The sequence below is a fragment of the Dipodomys spectabilis genome, unplaced genomic scaffold (genome assembly GCF_019054845.1).
Source record: "Dipodomys spectabilis isolate Male_0828 unplaced genomic scaffold, ASM1905484v1 ptg000436l, whole genome shotgun sequence".
Lineage (NCBI taxonomy): Eukaryota > Metazoa > Chordata > Mammalia > Rodentia > Heteromyidae > Dipodomys > Dipodomys spectabilis.
In genome coordinates, this window is record NW_024871113.1 from 4,536,575 (window position 1) to 4,558,440 (window position 21,866).

Sequence of the window (21,866 nt, forward strand, 5' to 3'; positions counted from 1 at the left end):
TGGAGAAGAGTCAGTCTAAGGGGATGCAGCATTCCTGCTTCCTGTGCCATTCGGAGAGTAAGGAACACATGTACAGGCTTAGCATGAGGGATTGTCATGGTTGCGTTGGGTTCTCTGTGCCTCAGTGTGCCTTGACCTGGGAGACCATGGAAGGATGTCCTAGATCAACAAATGTGGGAGGAGAGCAAGGGTGAGAACAGATCTTGTGTGCTTTTTGCCCTTCAGCAGGTCCAGTTCCTGGTGGGGGCTGTTGGCTGTGTGACTGTGTACAGCTCTCTCTCTGTGTTCCAGTAACCTATGGCATGATGAGCTCCAATGTGTACTACCACACCTGGACCATGTCACAGCTCTTCCTTGACACCCCAGTGACCAAAACAGAGAAAACCAACTTTAAAACGCTTTCTCCCATGGAAGACTTTTGGAAGGTATTTGCAATGACTTTGGAAATACCTCTGTCTTGTTTCAAAATGGTTCATTTATTTGGTGTCATGAGGGTGCCACACAAGTATCTCTAGTACTTCCTCAGTGTGGCCACTGTGTGAGATACTGTTCTTGAGAGTTGTTTGTGGTTTCCATTCCTGTCCCCAAAGAGGATAAACTCCAGTGATGGAGAACCTGACATTTGTCCTACACTGAGCTGCGTGTTCACACTTCCCTTATTTAACCCCTAGAGTGACCTGCAAGGAAGTAGTACATGGTGTCCTGTCGTGTAGAAGTGGCCAAATGACATTCAAAATACTTAAGTATCTATTATCATATTACTAAAGAATAATAGTGAGTTTTATTATACAACAATTTTCTCATTGAATTCACCCTTAGTGAATGAGAACCATCTAGGAGTAAAGCTCAGGAGAACAGTTTGACTTTCTGTATTAATTCTGTTACTGTGTTGTGACTCTGTTGTAGATAACCTCTGCCCCCAGATCCTAGAACAGTGTGAGGGAGGTACATGATTTCAAGGGTGTACAAGTATGAAATTCAGACATGGTGTCTGAATTTAAGCCATGTATGATGCTATAGGAAAAATACTATGCTGATCTGGATGATCTGTTTCTTGGAAACCATTAAAATAAAAAAGGAAATTGGAAATGAAATTATTGTTTCTCTCCAGCAAGAGATATTTGTTAATTGCTTCCTGAACTGGGGTCCAGAGCTACTGATCTTAACCTTTCCTTACCTCAGTGAGGCAGACTAGTTTATCTCTCTTGATCGTCTGATAAGAATAAAGTATTCAGAGTTATATCTGGCCTCCCAAGAGGAACTAGCTCCTTGTACCGACTAACAGGGGCTTCTCACACATACATAATTCCATGAAGTAAATGCCAGTGTCTGAAGAGGCAGGTAAAGTTGAAGGGATCCCCACAGAGCGAAACTGCTCAGACATTAAATATATCCAGTAGATGGCAGACTGCTAATGCACACTCTCATTAATATTGCTCCAGACCTGCTCTGATTTTGCAAGATGCTCTTTTCATAAGGAAAGTTGAAGTGATGCTGGTTATGGATTTATGTAATATCTCCACTCTGACTTTAGTCCCAAAACAGAACACAGAGATGAGACCAATTCAGTACTGGCCTTGTGCCAGATGCCCTCGCATTTTTCTATTACATTAATCTCTATGCTATATCTTAAATTCTCATGTTTTCAGGAGAAACCTTGCTGATTATGAAGAAGACAGGAATTTGCAGTCAGTTCTCAATTTATTATGAAAAGACTTCACTAAAGCAGATTGACTTTGGCATGCCATAGAAGATATGGAAAAGGAACTTATGATTTTGGTTTTTAACTAATGATTTTTTTCAGCTGCTAGTAAAAAAAATCGTGCACATGGGTCAAGTAATAGCAAGAAGGAACATTCCCAAAGTATCTTTGCTGGCAAAATGTCTTCAAGATTAAATTTCCAACAAATATTCTGCAGAAATAAGGTACAGAAAACATAAGATCCCAGCACCTTTTAGATTCAGAGCCTAGGGATGGGAAGGTGGCTCAGTGGTAGAGTGCTTGCCTTGCATGCATGAGGCCCTGGGTTCAATTCCTCAGTACTACACAAGCAGAAAAAGCCGGGAGTGGCGCTGTGGCTCAAGTGGTAGAGCGCTAGCCTTGAGCTGAAGAGCTGAGGGACAGTACCCAGGCCCAGAGTTCAGGCCCACAACTGACAAAAAAGAAAAAGAAAAAGAAAGAAAAGAAAATAGATTCAGAGCCTTCCCTAGACTCTATTGTATCTTCCATTGCTTGGCCACTTTCCTGTCCTTCCTTTAAATGGCTTCATTAGTTAACTTCATTTCAGTCATGTCCTTCCAGAGGCCTAAGTATAACTGGTAACTTATTCTAAGTTATTCCTTCAGCTGGAACTGATAAGCTTTGGCTAAGTTTGGATATACAGAATACCATATAATTTAATCATACCTAATTTTGCATGCTTCACAGTATTCATCAGCACATCTGTGCTATTATTAATGCTTGTTTGGGCTTCCTCTGTGCAATCTCAATAAACACTGAGCCCAGTCTTCGTTCTATCTTCTATTTGCTTTCTATTTGCTTCACAGACTCTCAAAAATGTATTGGGCTTTAATGAAGCATTTATATAAATCATTATCAAAATATTTCTCCCTTTGATTACTTAAGAAAACACAGAACATATGTGACTCATATGAGAGGGCATTAAAAAAAAGAGCGGCACAAATACGTACTATGTGACATTAACCTGTTTTGTGCAATAACTATGGAAATTAGTGTGTGTTAGGTACAATTCCAAGTGCTTTACACCTGTAAAAGCTTCCTTATTTTAATTTTATTTTGTTATTGTTATTATAAAGATGCTGTCCAGAGGGGTTACATTTACTTAAGTCGGGTACCCTTGCCCTTGCTCTCTCCCCACCCCCAAGTCTTTTAGTTCATTTTCACCATAGTGTCAAAATGTCTTTAATGCTTACACAAACCCTCTTATGCACTTTGCTCCTATCTCTAGAGCCATGGACAGGTTCAGTTCAGAAAGAGGTTCACTCAAGTAAAATTCCTACAGAAGAGAGAAGGTGTGGAACTCACTGGACTAATTCAGTCAGCCTGAATCTCATCTTCCTTGATGGTAGGGTCACAGCTCACATCTCACACAAATCATGGTGTTAATAATGAGCAAAATTACAAAACAACTTCAGTACCTAAGGCAGTGGGTGAGGCAACAGTACCGGAAATCATTTTTCAAAATATTTCTAAATGAAACAATGGTAGAGTGCAGTCAACCTAGATTGAGAAATACTTGGGGACATAATCACTGTTGGTAACTATTATTCTTAAAATTCTCTTTAAGTAGTCCTACAAAGGGGTTTCATGTCAACATGCTAAGTTATGAGTACAATGCATCAAGGTCACCCTGTTGATAACACTTAAGTTAGCAAACGCTGGATCTCAGTTTGAATCCATCCAGGACAGAAAAGTTCCTCAGATTCTACCTTCAAAAGACAGAATTAATTTTGTGCCCTGAAAATCTTCAAGATCAACAAGAGACTAATCAGTAGGATTCAACATTTGAAACTTTCATGCCTAACAAAAAACCTGGACTGTACTCCCTAATTTCCTTTATTCCTTTAGTGACTGTGTATGTTTGTATTCTGCTATAGGAGACATATGTGTAAAAACATGTACATTCACAGAACTTAAAAAGCGTATAATACAACTAATACAAATAGAATTTTAATATTTTAAGCCCCTATTGCAAGCTCCCAGGTCTTTTCCCCACACTTCATGAACTGCCTTTTATCCACCTAAGAAGCAGCTGGAGACACCAGAGAGGTCAAGGGCAGTTACTTTGGCTTAGCAGCTACCGAATTTTGCCAGCATTTCTTTACTAGCTTGTGTCCCTTGACTGTCCCTTGTGGCTCAACCTCTGGTGTTGCCAAGACTCTGTTCAGATCACGTGCTTTCATGAAGATCAGGGAGGGCTATTGCAACCTCATGTCTTCTTGGAAATGTTCTCTGAGCTAATGACAGTGCTTGCAGCTCACCCCAAAATACACCTTTACTCTAGTAGACCACCTACACTGCAAACAGCTGAAGCTTTTGTTTCCTTCGCCCGAATTGGGTAAGACCTTCTAAAACCCCAAAGAAATTACATTCTAAATAGCACATCTCAATATTGCATTGAAATTGTTTCCTCCATGGTCCTTCTTTCTTTGTCTAGCACTCAGAGGCCTGGCTTACATCATCAGGCAGCCATCTGTTCCAAGCAATAGTCTTAGGACAAACTAGCAGAATTATTGGAGAAAAGACCATTTCAAGGTTTATGTTCAAATAATGTTGTTTGTTTTCACTGAGTGAAAATGGGTTCGTTTATTCCACAAATCCTCCTGAGCAGCTCTTCTGTTCCTAGCTCTGACACAGGCACTGACACATTCAAACCTCTCACCTCCTAAAGCTTGTATTCCTCTGTGGAGAGAAATGGTTTGTGTATTAGAGAAAAGGATTCCAGAGAAAATTAGGAATAACAACTCACATGCTTATAAAGTACCTTAGCTTTCTCTCACTTTGTTTGGGAAGAAAACTACCAATCAAATGTTAATGTAGTAACATAATAAAGTTGTATAAAGGAATGTCTACTGAATATTTTTTTTATAAATGTTCGTCCTGTATAGAATATAAACTATGTGGAGGAATTTTTCTCAGATTACACCTGGCTTCTTTATTCTTCTTAGATGTGTTCATGTAGAAGTACATTTTTGCTTTATCTCAAATATTCCATTTACCAGCTCAAAAATATATAATTGGCACTAGAAATCCTTTTCTGAAGATGAGGAAGTTGCTTTCTAGCTATGATTGGCATCCAGGCAAATCTTTGCTAAACACATGCAGTGTGGTCTGAATGGCTTCTCTGAAAGGGGAAAGAGAGAGAGAGAGACAGACAGACAGACAGACAGAGACAGAGAGACAGAGACAGAGAGTCACACAGACACAGAGATACAGAGAGAGATAGAGAGAGACAGAGAAAGGAGAGAGAGAAAATGAACAGAGAAGGCCATATCAGATTCCCCAACTCACCTACTCCCAACTCAAACTGTATCCTTCCCAGCTCAGTGATTATCTGTGTTCACCTATGTTCACCTGGATGTCTAGCTCCACGATTCCTGAGGACCAACCCATTTTTTTCCCCTTGTGAGGATTCCATTTTAGTGTAGCTGTTTTCATCCTTCATTTGACTTTTGCGATACCAACACTTTCATCGTATTTTTGTATTTACCATTGTTAGCCCAGAAGCCTCCTCCATCAAGGCTTAACATAATCTTTCCCTAGGCAACACTAGGCCCACTTAGTAAAGGCAGTAAATGATTAGCCCCTACCCCCTTTACCTGAGAGAGCTCTCCTTTAGAATAGCTATAACCACATAAGTCAGCAAGATTCCCCTAAATCTCAAAGGTCATATGGTCACTCCTTTGAGGCAGCTATAATTATATAAAGCAGCAAGATTCCCCAAATCTTGTAGTTTATAAAAGTCACCTGAAACAATGGTCAACACTTCTTCTCACTCCTTCCTTGTGAGAAGGGGTCTTGCTGTTCCCTGGTCCCTTTACTGGCAATAAACCTTTTCTGTGTTCTTTGTACCTGGATGTCTGTGTGGTTTTTCTGGCAAACTTTAATTTGATAACCATAGTGATTACATGCTCTTGCAGCAAACTATTGTCAACTACTTGAATGCGTCTAAAAGGGATAAAGAAGTCAGATAAGCTGAACGTATCTGAACAAATCCCTAATTTCTAAGGTACCATTTGTTACATATTTGGTGATGAGAGAAACAATGCATGACTGGAAATTGGAAAATAGAGGAAAAGCAGAAAAATAAAATAAAAGAATAAAATAAAAGAACTCAAAACAAGACCAAGAAAACAAAGGGGTGAAAAATTCTTTATATGAGGTTGCAGAAAAGGCAGAAGGCTTTCCCATGGTATCTGAGTTTGTCATTGAGTCATGGCTCTTGTGCATGACTGTGCAAAGTTGCACATGCACTCACTGGATTTCTAGTTCAGAAAAGGAAGTGGAAACAATTCAAGTGTTTTAGGAGTAGTCAGGATGGTGCTTTAATGAGTGACTTTGTGAATGCTACGGGGTAAATATAATTATGATTTACCCTGGAGTACACGTATTAGTGAAGAAACATAAAATAGTTAAAGTAAGTTATATACGTCTAAAGCACTGCAGGTACTTTTTTAGTCTTCCAACTAGTGACAGTCACAAACCTGCCAGATTGATTGCAGGTGAACTATGCCCTATAATCCTAGTTACTCAGAAGGCTGAGATCTGAGGATCATCGTTTGAAGCCAGCCTGGGAAAGAACGTTCACAGGATTCTTATCTTCAATTAACTACAAAAAAAAAAAAAAAAGGCCAGAAGCGGAGCTGTACCTCAAGTGGTAGAGCACCAGCCTTGAGCAAAAAATTTGAATTCAAGTCCAGGATGGGCATGAGCATGTTTGTGTGCATATGTAAACACACACACACATATCAAACTTAAATGGACTCCTACAGACCAGAGAACTTTCCCCAACTTTGAGCATCTGGCATGCTGACAAATACAGTTTAACAGTTGAACTCTGTGTGTTGTTTTTCTTTGCTTTGTTCTATGGAGGTAGAGTCTTATTCTATAGTTTATGCTTACCTTGACTTTCTGATTCTCCAGACTTAGCCTCCTGATTGCTAGGATTGCAGATAATGAGCCATTGTGCCCAAATAATTGTAGCCATTTTTTGTCTGGGTCAAGTTAGTTTATATATGTCATGTTCTGAGTTTTTAATCATTTTTCTTTCTATTAACATGAATCACATAAAACATTGAAGAATCTGATTTTGCCTTTGTAGCCGAAACTGCTCATTATTTCCTATCAAGGAAACTAGTGGATCTCCATAAAACATTCTTGTTACCAAGGATGAGGCTATGTCTCCTGATACCTAAATTCTAGCCAATCTGTCTCTGAAGCCTAATTAGCATATGGAATGAAAAAGATAAGTGAGTAAAAGAACTTGGTACCCTGAGTTCAACTCCTGGTCCTGCCATAAAAGCAAATGAAAATGTATATTTGTATCAAGTAAACTAAAAGTCTACTTTTGATAATAATTTTTTATTTATCTTGCATTAAGTCTGCTTCTTTTTAAACTTAATACTTGGAGATTCTTGGCAGGCAACCTCTAGTATATGCCATGAGTGAGTTCAAACAATATAGCATGATCTTAACATAAACCAGTTTCTTCAAATACTGCTCTTGAGTTCCTAGCTCCAGTTTGCTTTGTCAGTTTCTACTTAAAAATAAATCAAACAGGAAAGAGAGAAATGTAGAGTCATGATTGCAACTAACTTCAAGAGTGCTGACATTTCTATTTTTAAGAAACATGTGAACATGTTCTAATTCTAAAACAAGCCTCTATTTTCGGTAACTTTGCAATTTTGTTGTTGTTCTAATTTTTTTTACAGTGATAGACACAGTTATATGGATAAATGCAGAAAAGATGTTTGGTTCACCCTTAAAATTATGCACTTCCAGGTGTAGCATTGCATTTCCCACACCCTGTCCCCCAACTTGTCTTTCTTTAAGATCCTTTTCCTCCTCTGTTCACTTCCAGCATGTGAAACTCTGGACCTGCCCCTGCATCAAAGTGGCCTGGAATGCCCAGGCTGACTTCAGCCCAAGATCCTCAGATCTCAGTCTCCAGAGTAGCTAGGATTTACAGGCATGAGCCACTCATGTCCCACATTCCCTTCCTTTGAGTTTTTTGCATTCAGGGACAATCCTAACTTTAAAGGTGAAAACTGATTGAGAACTGATTGGACCCAGAGGGAAGCTGAAGTAAAACTCAGATTTGTCAAAAAGGTAGAATATGTTTCTAGTCCTCAGATTTATTTTTCATATATAAAATGAACATTGTTGCAGTCCAGCTCTAAGTCATCATTGATTCACTGGAATTTTTTTAAATGGAGCACATTGCTGTATTTGAGGAGTGTTACACATGTTCACAATCTGTGTACTATGGCTTATGGATATGCTGCTACGTAGGACTCAGTTCCCTAGAATTCAATTCCCAAGAATCTTGGAGCTGAGAGTTCTCATATGTTGTGAGATTTCCTCTAGTTGGCTCTTATTTTCAGATCTCGGGTCCAGAGTAAACTAGAGGATGGTGTACATACAGACACTTCTAGTGCTTCCATCAATTACCATTTAAACAAAACGCTAGTTTAAAAAGGATTATATATAGTCATTTACCTTTTACTAATTTATCCTTTCCTAGTGATCTCCTGGGCAGTTGCAAATCAAAGGAAAAGTCATGAGATCTGGTCTGCAGACCTGGATCTGGGAATTCCACTTCAGACCTTCACTCAGGAAGTGCTACATTGTTAACCACAAGGGCAGGACAGGAAAGAGGGTCAACTTTGTTCTTTCCAGGCTGACTTCTTTATTTGGCTTAAAGAATGAAACTATACAACAACAAACACCCAGTTTGTTCCCTTCTGTCTCCTTGGTGGGATATAGTGGCTGGTTTACTGTTTTTTTTTTTCTGTTGTTCAAGCTTTTGAACCAGGTTGTCTGTGAGTCATGTGGATATGGAAAACTTAAACTTCTGTCCTCATTACCTTGCTAATGTAATTGTAACCCCTCTGTATGGTATTTTCACAATAAAAAAGTATTAATATTAAAAAAAAGCTCTGGAGAAAATAGGAATAGAAGGAACATTCCTTAAAACAATAAAAGCTGTATAGGACAGAGCAATAGCCAATATTATACTTTTTTTGGGGGGGGATCCAGTCGTGGGGCCTGAACTTGGCCTGGGCACTGTCCCTCAGCTCTCCAGCTCAAATCTAGTGCTCTACCACTTGAGCCACAGCATCACTTCCAGCTTTTTTTTTTTTTTTTTGCTTATGTGGTGCTGAGGAATCGAACCCAGGACTTCAGGCATGCAAAGCAAGTGCTCTACCACTGAGCCATCTTCCCAGCCCCACCAATATTATACTTAATGGGAAAAAAACAACAACCAATTCTCCTAAAACCAGGAACAAGGCAAGGATGCCCACTTTCACCACTCTTCTTCAATATAGTTCTGGAATCCTTAGCCAAAGCAGTAAGGCAAGAAAAAGACATTAAAGGGAAGGAAGAAGTTAAACTATCCCTCTCTGCAGATGACATGATATACCTCAATGTTCCCCAAAACTCTACCCCCAAACTCTCAGAACTTATAACCTATGCTGCTGACCACATATATGGCACATATATGCATATATATGCACATCTGAGGGAAACTAGGAGGAGAAGGACAAAGAATCAGAGGGAAACAGGAAAACATACAAAAGAGGGGCCCATCAGCTGCACTGGACATTGATGAAAGCAAACTAAGAAAGTCAAGGCCAGCAATGGGAGGGAGGGACTGACAGGGATAGAGGGAACAGGTGACCCTAAGCAGAAGGAAAGAAATATACATACCACCCCATGTGGAAGAAATAGCTGTATTGTCAAAGCTTATAGAGTTCACAAATTTTATACACCACGATAATGGCAATTTGCCTCATGAAGGTTAGAATGTGTCTGTGACTTTAACTAAGTATCATTATCTCACAATACTGTGAAATTTATGTAATCAATCACAATAAATTTTTTTAAAGATGCTTTTTACTGTGTCCTATAAATTAAGTAAAAGTCTATCAGCTCTGTGCCCTTTGATCTGAGATATCCTTTCCTGCAATTGCTTTGCAACCACCTGTTTTCAGGAGAAAAGACAATTGATAGCCAGATAGCCATGTTATCTGGAAGGAAACTGCCCCTCAGACAATGTTTTCTTATCATCTTTAACAGCACCCAAAACTCAGGAGACTCTCTGGTTCTTGTTCTTCCCAGAACTCCTCCAGAAACAAAGACTGACCTAATGGTCAACTAGGCCATACCTGTGGCTTGGGACTACTTCCCTAGTGCATACCTTCCTCATTCCCTACCCCTAATTCTTCCTGTTTAACCTATAGCCAATGTCGGTACCTTTGAACACGGCTGAAGTGCTGTCTTCCCATGGCTACCATGTAATTAATCTTCTTTCTCTGTCCAGTAGTAGGTCTTAACTCAGGATTCTTGGACTTTGGGCCTGGGGTCTAAAAATCTCGTTTTACATTCATTTGAGGAATACAAAATGAGATGGAAGAGCACTCTACTCTCCCAAGAGTTTCTGAAAACACAGCAGCTTCTCTGAATAATTCTGTCTCTCTAGTTACTTCAAAGATTCCCCACTCAGGTCTAATAGGAGTCCCTTCTCCACCCATGATTGCTGTGAAAGGTAGGCCCAGTTTATCTATGCAGGCCAGCATAATTAAGCAGCTAGGACCAGGCCTGCTTGTTACCTTTCCTCTTGCTCCTCCTCCTTCTCTACTCTACATATGCAGGCCTCCTCTCACTCTGATTGGATCAGAGTGTTTACTGCTTCTGCTCATACTGCAGCATGAGACCTATAAAGACTCTTACACCAGGGCCAGCTGTGCTGACTGCAAAGGCTGCAGCCATGGCTGGAAGCCAGCTTATGACACCAAGGGCAGCAAACAACCAGATTGATGATTTGTCCTGAGTTCCAGAGAGCTTCAGATGCTTCTACTTCTGCTCTGGGGGAGCAAGGAAGAGACCTGCTAACCCGGAATGCTAGCTGCACGTTGCCTATTTTTGCTTTCTATTGGAATTGTAAAAATATCCCTTGGCCAACTGCTAAAAATAGAAGAGCACAAGCACTGTTCAGATTATACTGAATACATATTTTTCCAAATAAAACAAAAGACTTTAATTTTCAGTATAGTTTTCAAATTTCAGTTAAAAAAAATAAAGATTTAGCTGGGCACTGGTGGCGCTTACCTGTAACCCCAGATGAGATCTGAGGATTGCTCTCAAAGCCAGCCCAGGCAGGAAAATCCACGAGACACTTATTTACTCTTTTTCACTACCTTGCAAAGCAGAGCCTGCCTTTCTTGTGGTGCCGAGTGTCAATGCTGGACATCTGCCACGGCAGACATTACCACTGAGCTGCATTCCCAGCCTTGCCTCAAGCATGTTAGTGGAAAAATCCCTCCATCATTGTGCACTGGCTTTTTGTTAAACATATTTAGCAGATATAAAGGTATTCCTTACAATGAGACAAAGAGAAAATAACCCTTCTGTAACTGATATTTCTTGGTATTCTTCAGAAATGTCACACATTTCCTATGTGTCTTAGACATTGATAGCATATGTAGTGATTTCCATTTCAATTTCCTAATCGTGAATTTGCATAGGAGGAAAAGAGCCTATTTCTTCTTGCTGTATGGGAAGGCTTTGCCCCTTCCCACATAACTCTTCTATTGTGGATATTGTGGAATTGTGGATATACTCTCTATTCATTCACCACCACATTCTTATTGAGCTGCCATCTTCCATTAGGCACTAGGTTACCAGAAGCCACTGAAAGGTAAATCAAATGCAAAAGGAGAATAAATTAAACAAGGTTTTCTTTTTCCCATAGGGTTACCATAAAGCCCTGGCTAAATAGAAATTGAAAAAAAAATAATATGGATGACATTTCAGTTTCTGCAGCGAGGAGGAGGCAAATTAAAATTTGATGATCTTTTATAAGGTCTTAAGGGGTAAGAGTCATTTCCTGAGCCCTGGGAAATTTGTCATACTAAAGATAGATTCTTGATAAGAAGAGATTTTTTTTTGGTGCAAACACTCATAGAGACACACTTGTGTTTCAGAGGTACATGCTGGAAAAGGAGGCCTGGCAACCACTAACACTTTCTTCTTTCCTGATGCATTTTAACATCTCTCAGTGTGGGTTGGATCATGTACAGAATGAGTTTACATGTGTCCTCAATAGTTTCGGGAAAGGTCATATGGATGCAAAGAGGAGGCAATATTCATCAAGTACAACCAAGAAGATATCTCTGTTTCAGTCAGTCTACTATCTCTTATATATTAGTACCCTGTTTATTCAAATTGAATATAGAACATGACCGTATGTATTAAGTGCAATAAAATATTCAAATAAAGAGAGGAGCAAAAACAAAAGTGAAAATAATATATTTTGATGACCCTAAATCAGCATTCTGTAAACGTATCTGTTATGACTAAAGACTGTATTCTAATTTTATTTTAATTGGGCTTAAGCTTTGTAATAAACTTCAAAAAAAGAAGCCTGGTTAATTGCACAATTGATAATGTGCTGAATGAGGAAAAGAATTGCCAGGGCACCTAAATTTTTTCTGGTTTCCAACCACAATCCTCAGTTCTCAGCCTCTTGAGTAGCTAGAATTAGAACCATGAACCACTGGTGCCCGCTACACTGACTTTTTAACACTTCTCTTAAAGTAAAACTCTCATCTATCTGCCATTTGAGTATTTACTACAAAATAATTAAAAGTGAACTTAATTAGTAGGTGTGGTGACCCATGTCCCAGAAGTACAATGGGTTATATGCTTCCTACATACCAACCCCAATCAAAGTCTTTGAGCTACTTCTACTAAATTTTGTTTTCCATTTCCTTCATAAAGACTCATTCTTAGAATTTTGCATATGAAGAAAAATAGGCCTGTGTCTGAGCTTAAATAAGTGAATTTATACTATTAGAAGTAAATACAATTGTATTACTCAACTAGCATTTCTTTTTCCTTACAGCATGCTATTAAGGTATGTTTGTACTGTATCATAGCTCTAATAAGCTATTCTGATTATTGGGTCATTTTCTTACATCCATCCAGCATATTTTGCTTATCATATATAATTGGCTCTAATCTCTCCATCTTAAAAATCTTTGTAAATAACCTAACTCCCTTATTGGCTTTACCTGGATTCCTCTGTAAAGCATATGATAGGATCTTAGTACTGAGACCCAGGTATAAAAATGTTTTTACCCATGACTGTGAAGTTGCCTTCCCAAAGAGATTCCCAATCTACAACTCTATATATGTAAGGTTTTAGCCTAACCTAAGCAGAATGGCTATATCCAACTTCCTAGTGGAATGGATTTAAAGTGAGAACTCATTCTATTTTGCATTTGTCTGATTCCTAATAAGGTTGAACACATCCTTGTGTAGTTGTCCAGCCTCTGAGTTTCCTTTCTTAAAGGGAAACTTTAACTTTTAACTATTTAAACTTTAACTGTTTGACAGTTTTAATTTTTATTTAACTTTTAACTGTTTAAACTTTTATGTTTTCATCTAATGGCTAATATACTTTGTTCATTATCTACTTCTCACCTAGAGTAATGTATTTTTTATAGCTTAATAAAAATGTATAGTTCAAGTTATTAGACTATACTGTTAATATGATAACTTAAGGAGTCCTTCATTTTTACATAAAGAAGTCTCACATTTTTTCCTCATTGATTTGGGGGTCTTTTTTGTGTTTTGCAGTACTGGGGCTTGAACTCAGGACCTGTGCCTTTTCCCTGAGCTTTCATGCTCAAGGCTACCACTCTAGCACTTTAAACATAGCTCCAGTTCTGGCTGTTGTTGGAAGGGGAGTATTTAATTGGAGGTAAGAGTCTCATAAAATGTCTAGCTCTGTCTGGCTTTGAACTGTGATCCTCAGATCTCAACTTCATGAGGATCTAGGATTACAGGCCTGAGTCACCAACACCTACTGGGTTTTGAGGTCTTGAAGGGATATTCATACAGTCAGAAAATTCTTATTTATTGAACTTCACTTTTGAATTTTTCTTTTTTTTAACTTTTGACTTTTTTATTTAACATATGTTAAGAGCAAATTGTTATGAAGCCCTTGGGTATTTTTGATAATATGAGCCAGTTTTCTAACCTTCTCTATTAAATACATAATTTTTACTTATTAGTTCATAATGTCACTGATATAGTTCAAATTCACATATATGTGTGTCTGGTTTTGAACTCCTAATCTTCATGTCAATAGATGATATATGAAACACAACAATTTTTATCATTATGTCTTATCAATATGTGTTCATATCTAGTACAACAACAACAACAACAACTCATTTTTATGTTTTTATTTTCTCACATCCATTAAGGTGATTTTGATGCACCTTTGTTTTCCAGAAAATATTAGAAGAAGTTTGCTAACTTTCTGAGGGGAAGAAAAAGGAGAAAGTCCCATTGAAATTTAACTGGAAGTGTGTTGTGTTTTACTGGCTTGGAAAGAGCTGACATATTTATAGTACTCACAGCCAGATAACTCTCCATTTATTCATCTTTCCCTTATGTACATTAGTAGTTCCTCAAAATTTCTAAAAACTACTTATTGCCCCTATTAGTGTATGATTTTGTAGAGACAATGAACACAATCTTGGGATCCACTGTATTTCTTAGTTGATTACGGTTTTACTATGTTTTGGTTTATGTTTCTCTGAAAGACAAACCAAGACAAGGACTCACTAAGATGTTTTACTTAGGAATTGTATTAGGAAACTAAAGTATGAAGCAGAGACAGGAAAAGACTCTCCAGGATTCAGGTTGTTGCCTAAGTTGCTACTGTAGGCAGCAGTCCTCCTCTGAATGCTTTCCTTGGCATGTTGTCATCTACCTCCACAGATCTGAATTGATTGTTGATTGGTCAGGTCTCCATGAGGGGCAGGATCCTACTAAGAGCATCAGCCCTGCTAACAGCTCAAACAAGCATTGGCAGTGACTGTTAGATCAGTCTCTATGATAGCGGAAACTGTGGGAAGACCCATTAATAACCTCCAACCCCATCACCTTGGTGATTCTGTTATGAAACCCTTTGAACAGTACTGGAGAAACCAAAAGACATCTCAAATAAGTAATGATACTTTTCAAATGTGTACAGGTGCTATGCTAGTTAAAAATCCTTCACATCTAAAGATTGAGGAGGATGGCTTCAAAGACAGGGAGAGAGGGGTATTTAATTTTGTCTTCAATGTCTCTCTCCTAATTCTCAATTTTTCTTTCCTTTTTTATCTTCTCTTCTTCTCCAATATACTAAGGGGTCTTCCACCAGCAGCCTTTCCTAACAGCAGATAAAGAGCAACTGGACTATAAATAGCAACTAGCATTTCTTCTTCAACAATTATTCCTGTGGCTTCTTTTAAGCCATATTATTTGGTCTCCACTATACAGATTAGTTCTAATGGCAAAGAAAATAAAAAAGAGATTTATAAAAACACATATATGTATATATATATATACATATATATATACATATAAGAAGATATACATATTCTTTTTTTTTCTTGTGCCAGTACCAGAATGTGAACTCAACTTCTTTTTGGGGTCTTTGTTCAGCTGCTGCTTTACCATTTGAAACATGTTTCCAGCCCACATGTATTCATATTGATAGGAGAAAATTCTACAAGCTAACAATTTCTTTATTTACCTTACAGAAAACAATGTACCATTTTAATTTAAAAATAGGCAAGATAGTAAATTCATTTATGTTATTTCTTAACAAAATTAAATTAAAATACATAAAAGGTGATTAATATACAAAAAGAAGGTAATACAAATAAATCTATTTGGAAGCTAGCTTAGAAATTTTTTTAAATAGGCATTACAATTTCTGGGTATTTTTATAAAGTATTAGATATATAAAATACAGATATATTTTTCTTTCTATGTATAATAAGCATGTATGAAGGGCACTATGAGTAAAATAGCTATATTAAAGATCAGTGAATATACTCAAAATAGAAAAAAATAGATTTACTTTGATGTTCACACAGCAAGCAGGAAAGCCAGTATTTTATGATTTGCATCCTAATAAAAATGAGTCCTTATTGGGTGTTTGTGGCTCATGCTTATAACTCTAGCTACTCAGGGTGCTAGTTTGCAGCTAGCTCAGACAGAAAATTCCACAAGATCCCATCTCCAATTAAGCAAAACCTTGGGTGGAAGCCTGGCTCAAGTGGTAGAGTGCTAACTGAGCAAGTAGGAAGTTAGTAGTGTTCAAACATAAAAATAAAGTCATGACCCAGAATGATGTTGCAATACTCTGACAAGGCACTTACTGACAGATGGGTCATTTACGACACATCAAAGCAAAGTTCTTGTGATTGCCCAAGTTCTTTAACTTCTGACAGTATTTGCTTTTAAAAGATAGAGTAGTATTGGGGCTAGGAATGTGGCTTAGTGGTAGAGTGCATGCCTAGCATGAATGAAGCTCTGGGCATAATTCCTCAGTACCACATAAGCAGAAAAAACCAGAAGTGGTGTTATGGCTCAAGTGGTAGAGTGCTAGCCTTGAACAAATTAAGCATAGAATAGCCCACAGGCCCTGAGTTCAAACTCTAAGACTGGTACACAGAAAAATAGAATGGAGTAATATGTTTTCCTGAGGTGGATCCTGAGCAAAAAAAATGAGTGTCAGTGGAAACTTGATGGACTATGAACTGACTGTACAACTTAATAAACAACAATATCCCGTTAATGTCTTAGCTTTGACCAATGGATCTTAGAATGTAAAATGTTAACAGTAAGAAAATCTGAACAAAGGACACATGGACCTTTCTATACTAACTTTGCAACTTTCTTGTTGATTAAAATTAAAAATATTTCAAAAATTAGATTGTAGCTAAAACCATGAAACTGAGCTGAATTGATGCTCTGATAATTACAAAAGAGAGGAAATCACAAGGGTCCATTCAGAAACAGCCCCTGAAGTCAGAAGAAGCAGTGATTGGAAGGTGGTGAGAAGCTTCCAGGTCTACTGATAAGATCTACTTCTGGACTAGGGGTTGGTACATAGGTGTCTTTATTTTATGGAAATTTGCCAAACTGTACTTTATGCTACATTGTTCTCAATTGATAAAGTAAGTATTCAGTAATACTTATTGATTCTCTATTATGGCAAAGATTAGAATGAAGATGTAAATAAGTTGTGCAAGTGTATGAGGGAGCTGGTTATTACAGTATATTTATATGTATAATTCATTTGTCATGATATATTTTATGCTTCTGTTAAAGTAATTTTACTGAACCACAGTGTGATGGTAGCTGAACAAAATGCCAACAAAAATGCATCACTAGATACTTACAATAAATCCAAGTAATCCTTTTTAATATGAGGGGGCTTCATAGACATTAAAAGTATTTAAGAGTATTTTTTAAGAAATAACAATTTTAGGTATGCAATTGTGAGGAAGATAATCATCATGCAAGCCAACGCCAAGTGGTTTTTCCATAAACCCCAAGGTGAGAGTTCGATGCCCTGATTGATCAAGTAGTCTTCACCACTGCATCTGCAAATCATCACAAAAAGAACAGAACTCATTTCCAGTATCGGTCGAATTTTATCCTGAATAGTCACTGTTCCTTTGTTAAAGAACACTGTTGGTAAACCAAATCATTAAAGAATTATCCCTTCATATGCCATAGCTAACACTCAGTGAGTTTACAATTTGGCTAAATATTATACTAAGCAATTTGCATCTAAGTAGTTTAAACTCCTCTCTAATTCCACCCTGTTCTAAGAGCAGAAGCATTTATGAAGTAACTTTTCACTCACTCCTGATGCCGAAAACATCAGCCTTAAACTGTGATGACTAGAGATCATCTGGGCTCTTTGTAGTTCTGCTCACCCACAAGACAGACATCCAAAGAACACAGGCTGCATTGTACACCAGGCACAGAGGGAGCAAGGCTTCCTGACACAGGCACATTCTGTCAGCTCTTGCACCAAGACTGCCATGAGTACGGCAGACACTGGGCTACAAGATGTCACCAGCAGCTCAGGAATCAGCTTAAACCTTACACAGAAGCTGGAGCAGAGCGGGCAGGGAAGCCCTGTCAGTGATAGAAAAATACCTAATAATAAAGCTATTTGGTGCAGCTATAATTAGTGCCTGCTACCTTCCTGAGCATCACCTGGGATTTAGCAGCAGCAAGGATAGCCATGCTATTAAGAAGCCATTTTCTCTTCCCTTTTTGAGAAAGAGTTTAGGCAAACATGAGGCCAGCGGGAGCTCCTCTTTGTCTGATCCCACTTTTCCTGTCAACTTCCTTCTTACTAGGAGGCTGGCAGGGAATTTCTGTTACAGACATTTCACCCAGATCAAATCAATGGGCATGTACAGGACAAAGAAAGCCTTTCCTTCCAGAGGGCTCCCCTGTCTGTCACTCAACAGAGAAACTGGTTGTATTTCTATTTACTTATGTATTACTTAAATATCCAGGTTCTAGAATACTAGCATTTGTTTTTCTCTTGTTAATTTATGTATTGACCACAATCATTAAAAACCATCAGAGAAATATTAATATGTTCAAGCAAAGTCTTCGAATTCTATTAGCCTACCACATTTGTTCTAATGACATTTTGTACAAATAAAAATTATTTCTCAACTTCCCAAAATATGTGTTTCTGCATATGTGTGTGTAGGGGGATATTGGTACTTAAACTCAAGACCTGGGCACTGTCCTCTAGCTTTTTTGCCCAAGACTGGTGCTCTACCACTTGAGCCAAAGCTCTACCTTTGTTTTCTTTTTGCTGGGTAATTAGAGATAAGAGTCTCAGACTTTACTACCTGAGCTAGCTTTGAATCAACATTTTTAGATCTCAGCTTCCTGAGAAACTAGGATAAGTGAGCCACTTGCACTAAGGTGAATATGTATTTCTTACACACACACACACACACACACACACACACACACTGTGATGGTGGCTCATGCTTGTAATCTTAGATACTTAGGAGGCTTACTTCTACAGATCACAGTTCAAAGCCAGTCTTGGCAGGAAAGTCAGAGACTCTTACCTCCATTTAACTAACAAAAGGCCAAAATGAAGCTGTGTCTCAGTGCTAGAGCACTATCCTTGAGCACAAAAACTCAGAGAAAACACCCAGGCCCAGAGTTCAAGTCCTAGGATTAGCACCCATACACACACACACACAAAACTCTTTCAAGAAGCCCCAAACAAATAACTCATAGGAAAAAATTTCCACATTAAACATAAGCCTGACTGTAACAGAACAATATGTTGTACATGTTCACATGCATTAGTGAGCAATTACCTTTATAGATGGAAAAACAGGCTCCGAAAATGACATGTACCAACTCTGTTTCTTATAGCCTTTCTAAATCACCCCATGATAAGTAGCAAGCCTATCAGGACATCAAATGCATACTTACATTGTATAGTCATTATTACAGGTGCTATTGTTCTGTGTTGTATTTAGTCCTGGACAGAAGTTTTGTCCCATAAATTCATTATGCTGCAAAGCCTGTAACTCAAAATGGACCAGAGACAGGTAAATAGTTTGAACTTTCCAAAAGTTTCCAAAGAATATTTGTTATATTCTCTAATTTGACCTTGTTACTTCTAAACACATGCCAACGTTCACATTTGCTGTTTTTACTTCAGCAAAGCAGCTAGGGTTATTTTTCCTAGCAATGCAGAGACACAGAGCTGGGATGTTTCTTATACTGGCAAAGAAGAGAGGCCTCTGGCTAGATCTGTACAAAGCTCCCTTCTTCCTCCAACCATATTATATATTCCTATAAACACTAAAAATGAGATGATGTTGACTTAAGGCAACAATTTTTACATGTTTGTCTTCAATGAAAGTAGTTATAATTATGAGAGTTAGAAACTCAATTAATTGTATAAAGACACAGATGGTATTCTTTGGAGGTGAATAACTTTCAAAAGCCTATTTTTTCCTTCTAATTTCTCTTTTGATAAAAACTGCATCACTCTCTCATTTATTTCCCTTTGAGTGGAAATTTCTCCCCAACTTTTCCTCCCAAACAATAGTGTAATCAAGGAAAATGCCACGTGAGCCCCTGACCTTGTGCTAACCAAAGCTGAGGTAGAATGGATGGGAGCTATTCACACAGCTACACTTTAGTCTGGATGTTCCCAGAAGGGAATCAGTCTCAGGGACCATGTGGACTGCCTACCGTAAAGCCGTATCGAGGAATGCTGAGGTACTGAAGCCATGACAGCCAAGATGCAATGGTTCTGAGATTCACCAAGAGACCAGAAAAAATCTACAATAGTAAAAGATACGCATCAGAGTCCAGTCCAGCAGTTGCATGAGAAATTCCAAATAAGACTCTCTTCAAGAATCCTATGTGTAGAAAGGTTCACGTGTATGTATTCATTACATGCATGATGATGTCAAGTCCAGTCTGAGCTATATTGAAACACTGAAAAAGTAAAGTAAAAAGAAAAAGAATTCTACATCTTTTTAAACAAGTCAACTCTCAGCAACTCCAATTATTCTTTTTGTGTGTGTCAGTACTGGGGCTTGAACTCAGGGCCTGGGTGTGGTCCCTTAGCATTTTCCCTCAAATCGTGCTCTACCACTTAAGTCACTTCTGGCTTGTTTCTGGTTAGCTGGAAATAAAAGTATTACGGACTTTCCTTCTCAGGATGGCTTTGAATAGCCATTCTCAAATCTCAGCCTCTGGAGTAGCTAAGATTACAGTCATGAGCCACCAGTGCCCAGCTTTCCAAATTATTCTAATCATCCTTCATTGCATATGGATATCTCTATGTAGCTAAGGCTATTTATGGTTTCAGAGAACATTTACCTATACTATAAATTACCAGTTATTTGGAACATCTTTAATCCTCAAGACTATGTCTTGAACTTTAAGCTGTATACAATGAAGAGTCAAGGAGTACAGTTTGTCCTCAGGCCCAAGGGAGCTTACTTAGTTCAGGACCTCCAACACATATGCTAAAATCTTAAGATACACATGTCTCTTATTTCTTAAATATCACTGAATTTGAATATAACCCATTCATACTCTTTACACTTTTTTGTTTTTATTTTTTTTATAATCATTAGATGGTTGTACAAAGGAGTTACCATTCAGCAAAGCAGTTTATGAATGTAATATATCTTTATCAATGTCCTCCCTTTCATCATTCTCTCCCATTTTTCCCAATCCCATCCTTCCCTCAATTTTCACTATTTTATAGGATATGCATTGAATAAAATTAAGTTTTATTGAAGTAAAACTGACAAAAATTTTATATAACTAATATTAGATATGTATATATTGGGGAAATTACAGACAGTGGTAAATGAAGGTAATGACTAAAATATATGGAAGGTCTTCATTCCAAATTGGCAGCTTTTCTGTAAGTTTAAAATGGTGTCAAAATAAGGCGCTACAAGATTAATGGTGTTGACATTTATTTTAATAAATAATATTATTATATTTATTACAAATTGAAATTTAGGTACAATTTATTTAATAGCTTTTTATTTTGACACAATTTGCTTGTACTCTCATCTCACTAACTGTGAGCTTTTTGGTGAGTTTTTTATTTTTTTTTAAATTTATTATTCATTGTTATTGTAAAGGTGATGTACAGAGGAGTTACGGTTATGTAAGTCAGACAAAGAGTACATTTCTTGGCAGCTAATTAGTTCTTACTGTGAACAACTCATGCTTTAAAAAAAGAAGTAAGAAAGCTCATGCTGACTTGAAAGCACATTTTTAAAAGATGATGACTATCAACATTAAAGTAACAAAGTAGAATTTATTCTCAGCTAATTGAGGGATGTGTTTTCAAATGAATACTATTCTACTCCTTAGGTACCAGTTTCCACTTACTGTGAGATTATTACATTTAGACTACTCATTCTTAATCTGAAGGTCTTCATAAGAATGAAAGACTAAGGCACAAAATATTTATTATTTAAGATAATTATTTTATCTGGATTGAGTGTCATCTTGTATACATGTAAAATGTATGTCATTTATAAAATGTGGTTGTTTGTACAATGTTGGACATGAAATACAATAAGTATAAATCTGAGCAAAACAAAAAAGAGTACATTTCTTATTGAACAATGTCACTTTTTCACTCTCTCCTAGTTTTTCCCTTTCATCTCCTACCTATAAGTTGTAGTTTATTTTCACTATTAGGTCTAGTGAGTACCACTATTGCATT

At 37.6% G+C, this 21,866-nt stretch overlaps 1 protein-coding gene and 1 long non-coding RNA gene across 2 annotated transcripts in view; one reads left to right on the plus strand and one right to left on the minus strand.

Moving 5' to 3' along the window:
* The first annotated feature begins 280 nt into the window (after positions 1-280).
* Positions 281-16,134, plus strand: LOC122097872. Its single transcript, XR_006145598.1, has 3 exons — positions 281-290; positions 12,860-12,865; positions 15,902-16,134. It is a non-coding gene; the product is annotated as an uncharacterized LOC122097872 (long non-coding RNA).
* Positions 16,135-16,996: 862 nt separating this feature from the next.
* The window catches only part of Abcg2 (ATP binding cassette subfamily G member 2 (Junior blood group)), a 56,370-nt gene continuing 51,500 nt past the window's right edge, over positions 16,997-21,866 (minus strand). Inside the window, exons 14-16 of the mRNA XM_042668468.1 lie at positions 19,856-19,945; positions 19,085-19,176; positions 16,997-17,199 (exon numbers count right to left, since the gene is read on the minus strand). Coding sequence (XP_042524402.1) covers positions 17,052-17,199; positions 19,085-19,176; positions 19,856-19,945 — 330 coding nt within the window. The 3' untranslated portion in view covers positions 16,997-17,051. The remainder of the gene's footprint in view (positions 17,200-19,084; positions 19,177-19,855; positions 19,946-21,866) is intronic.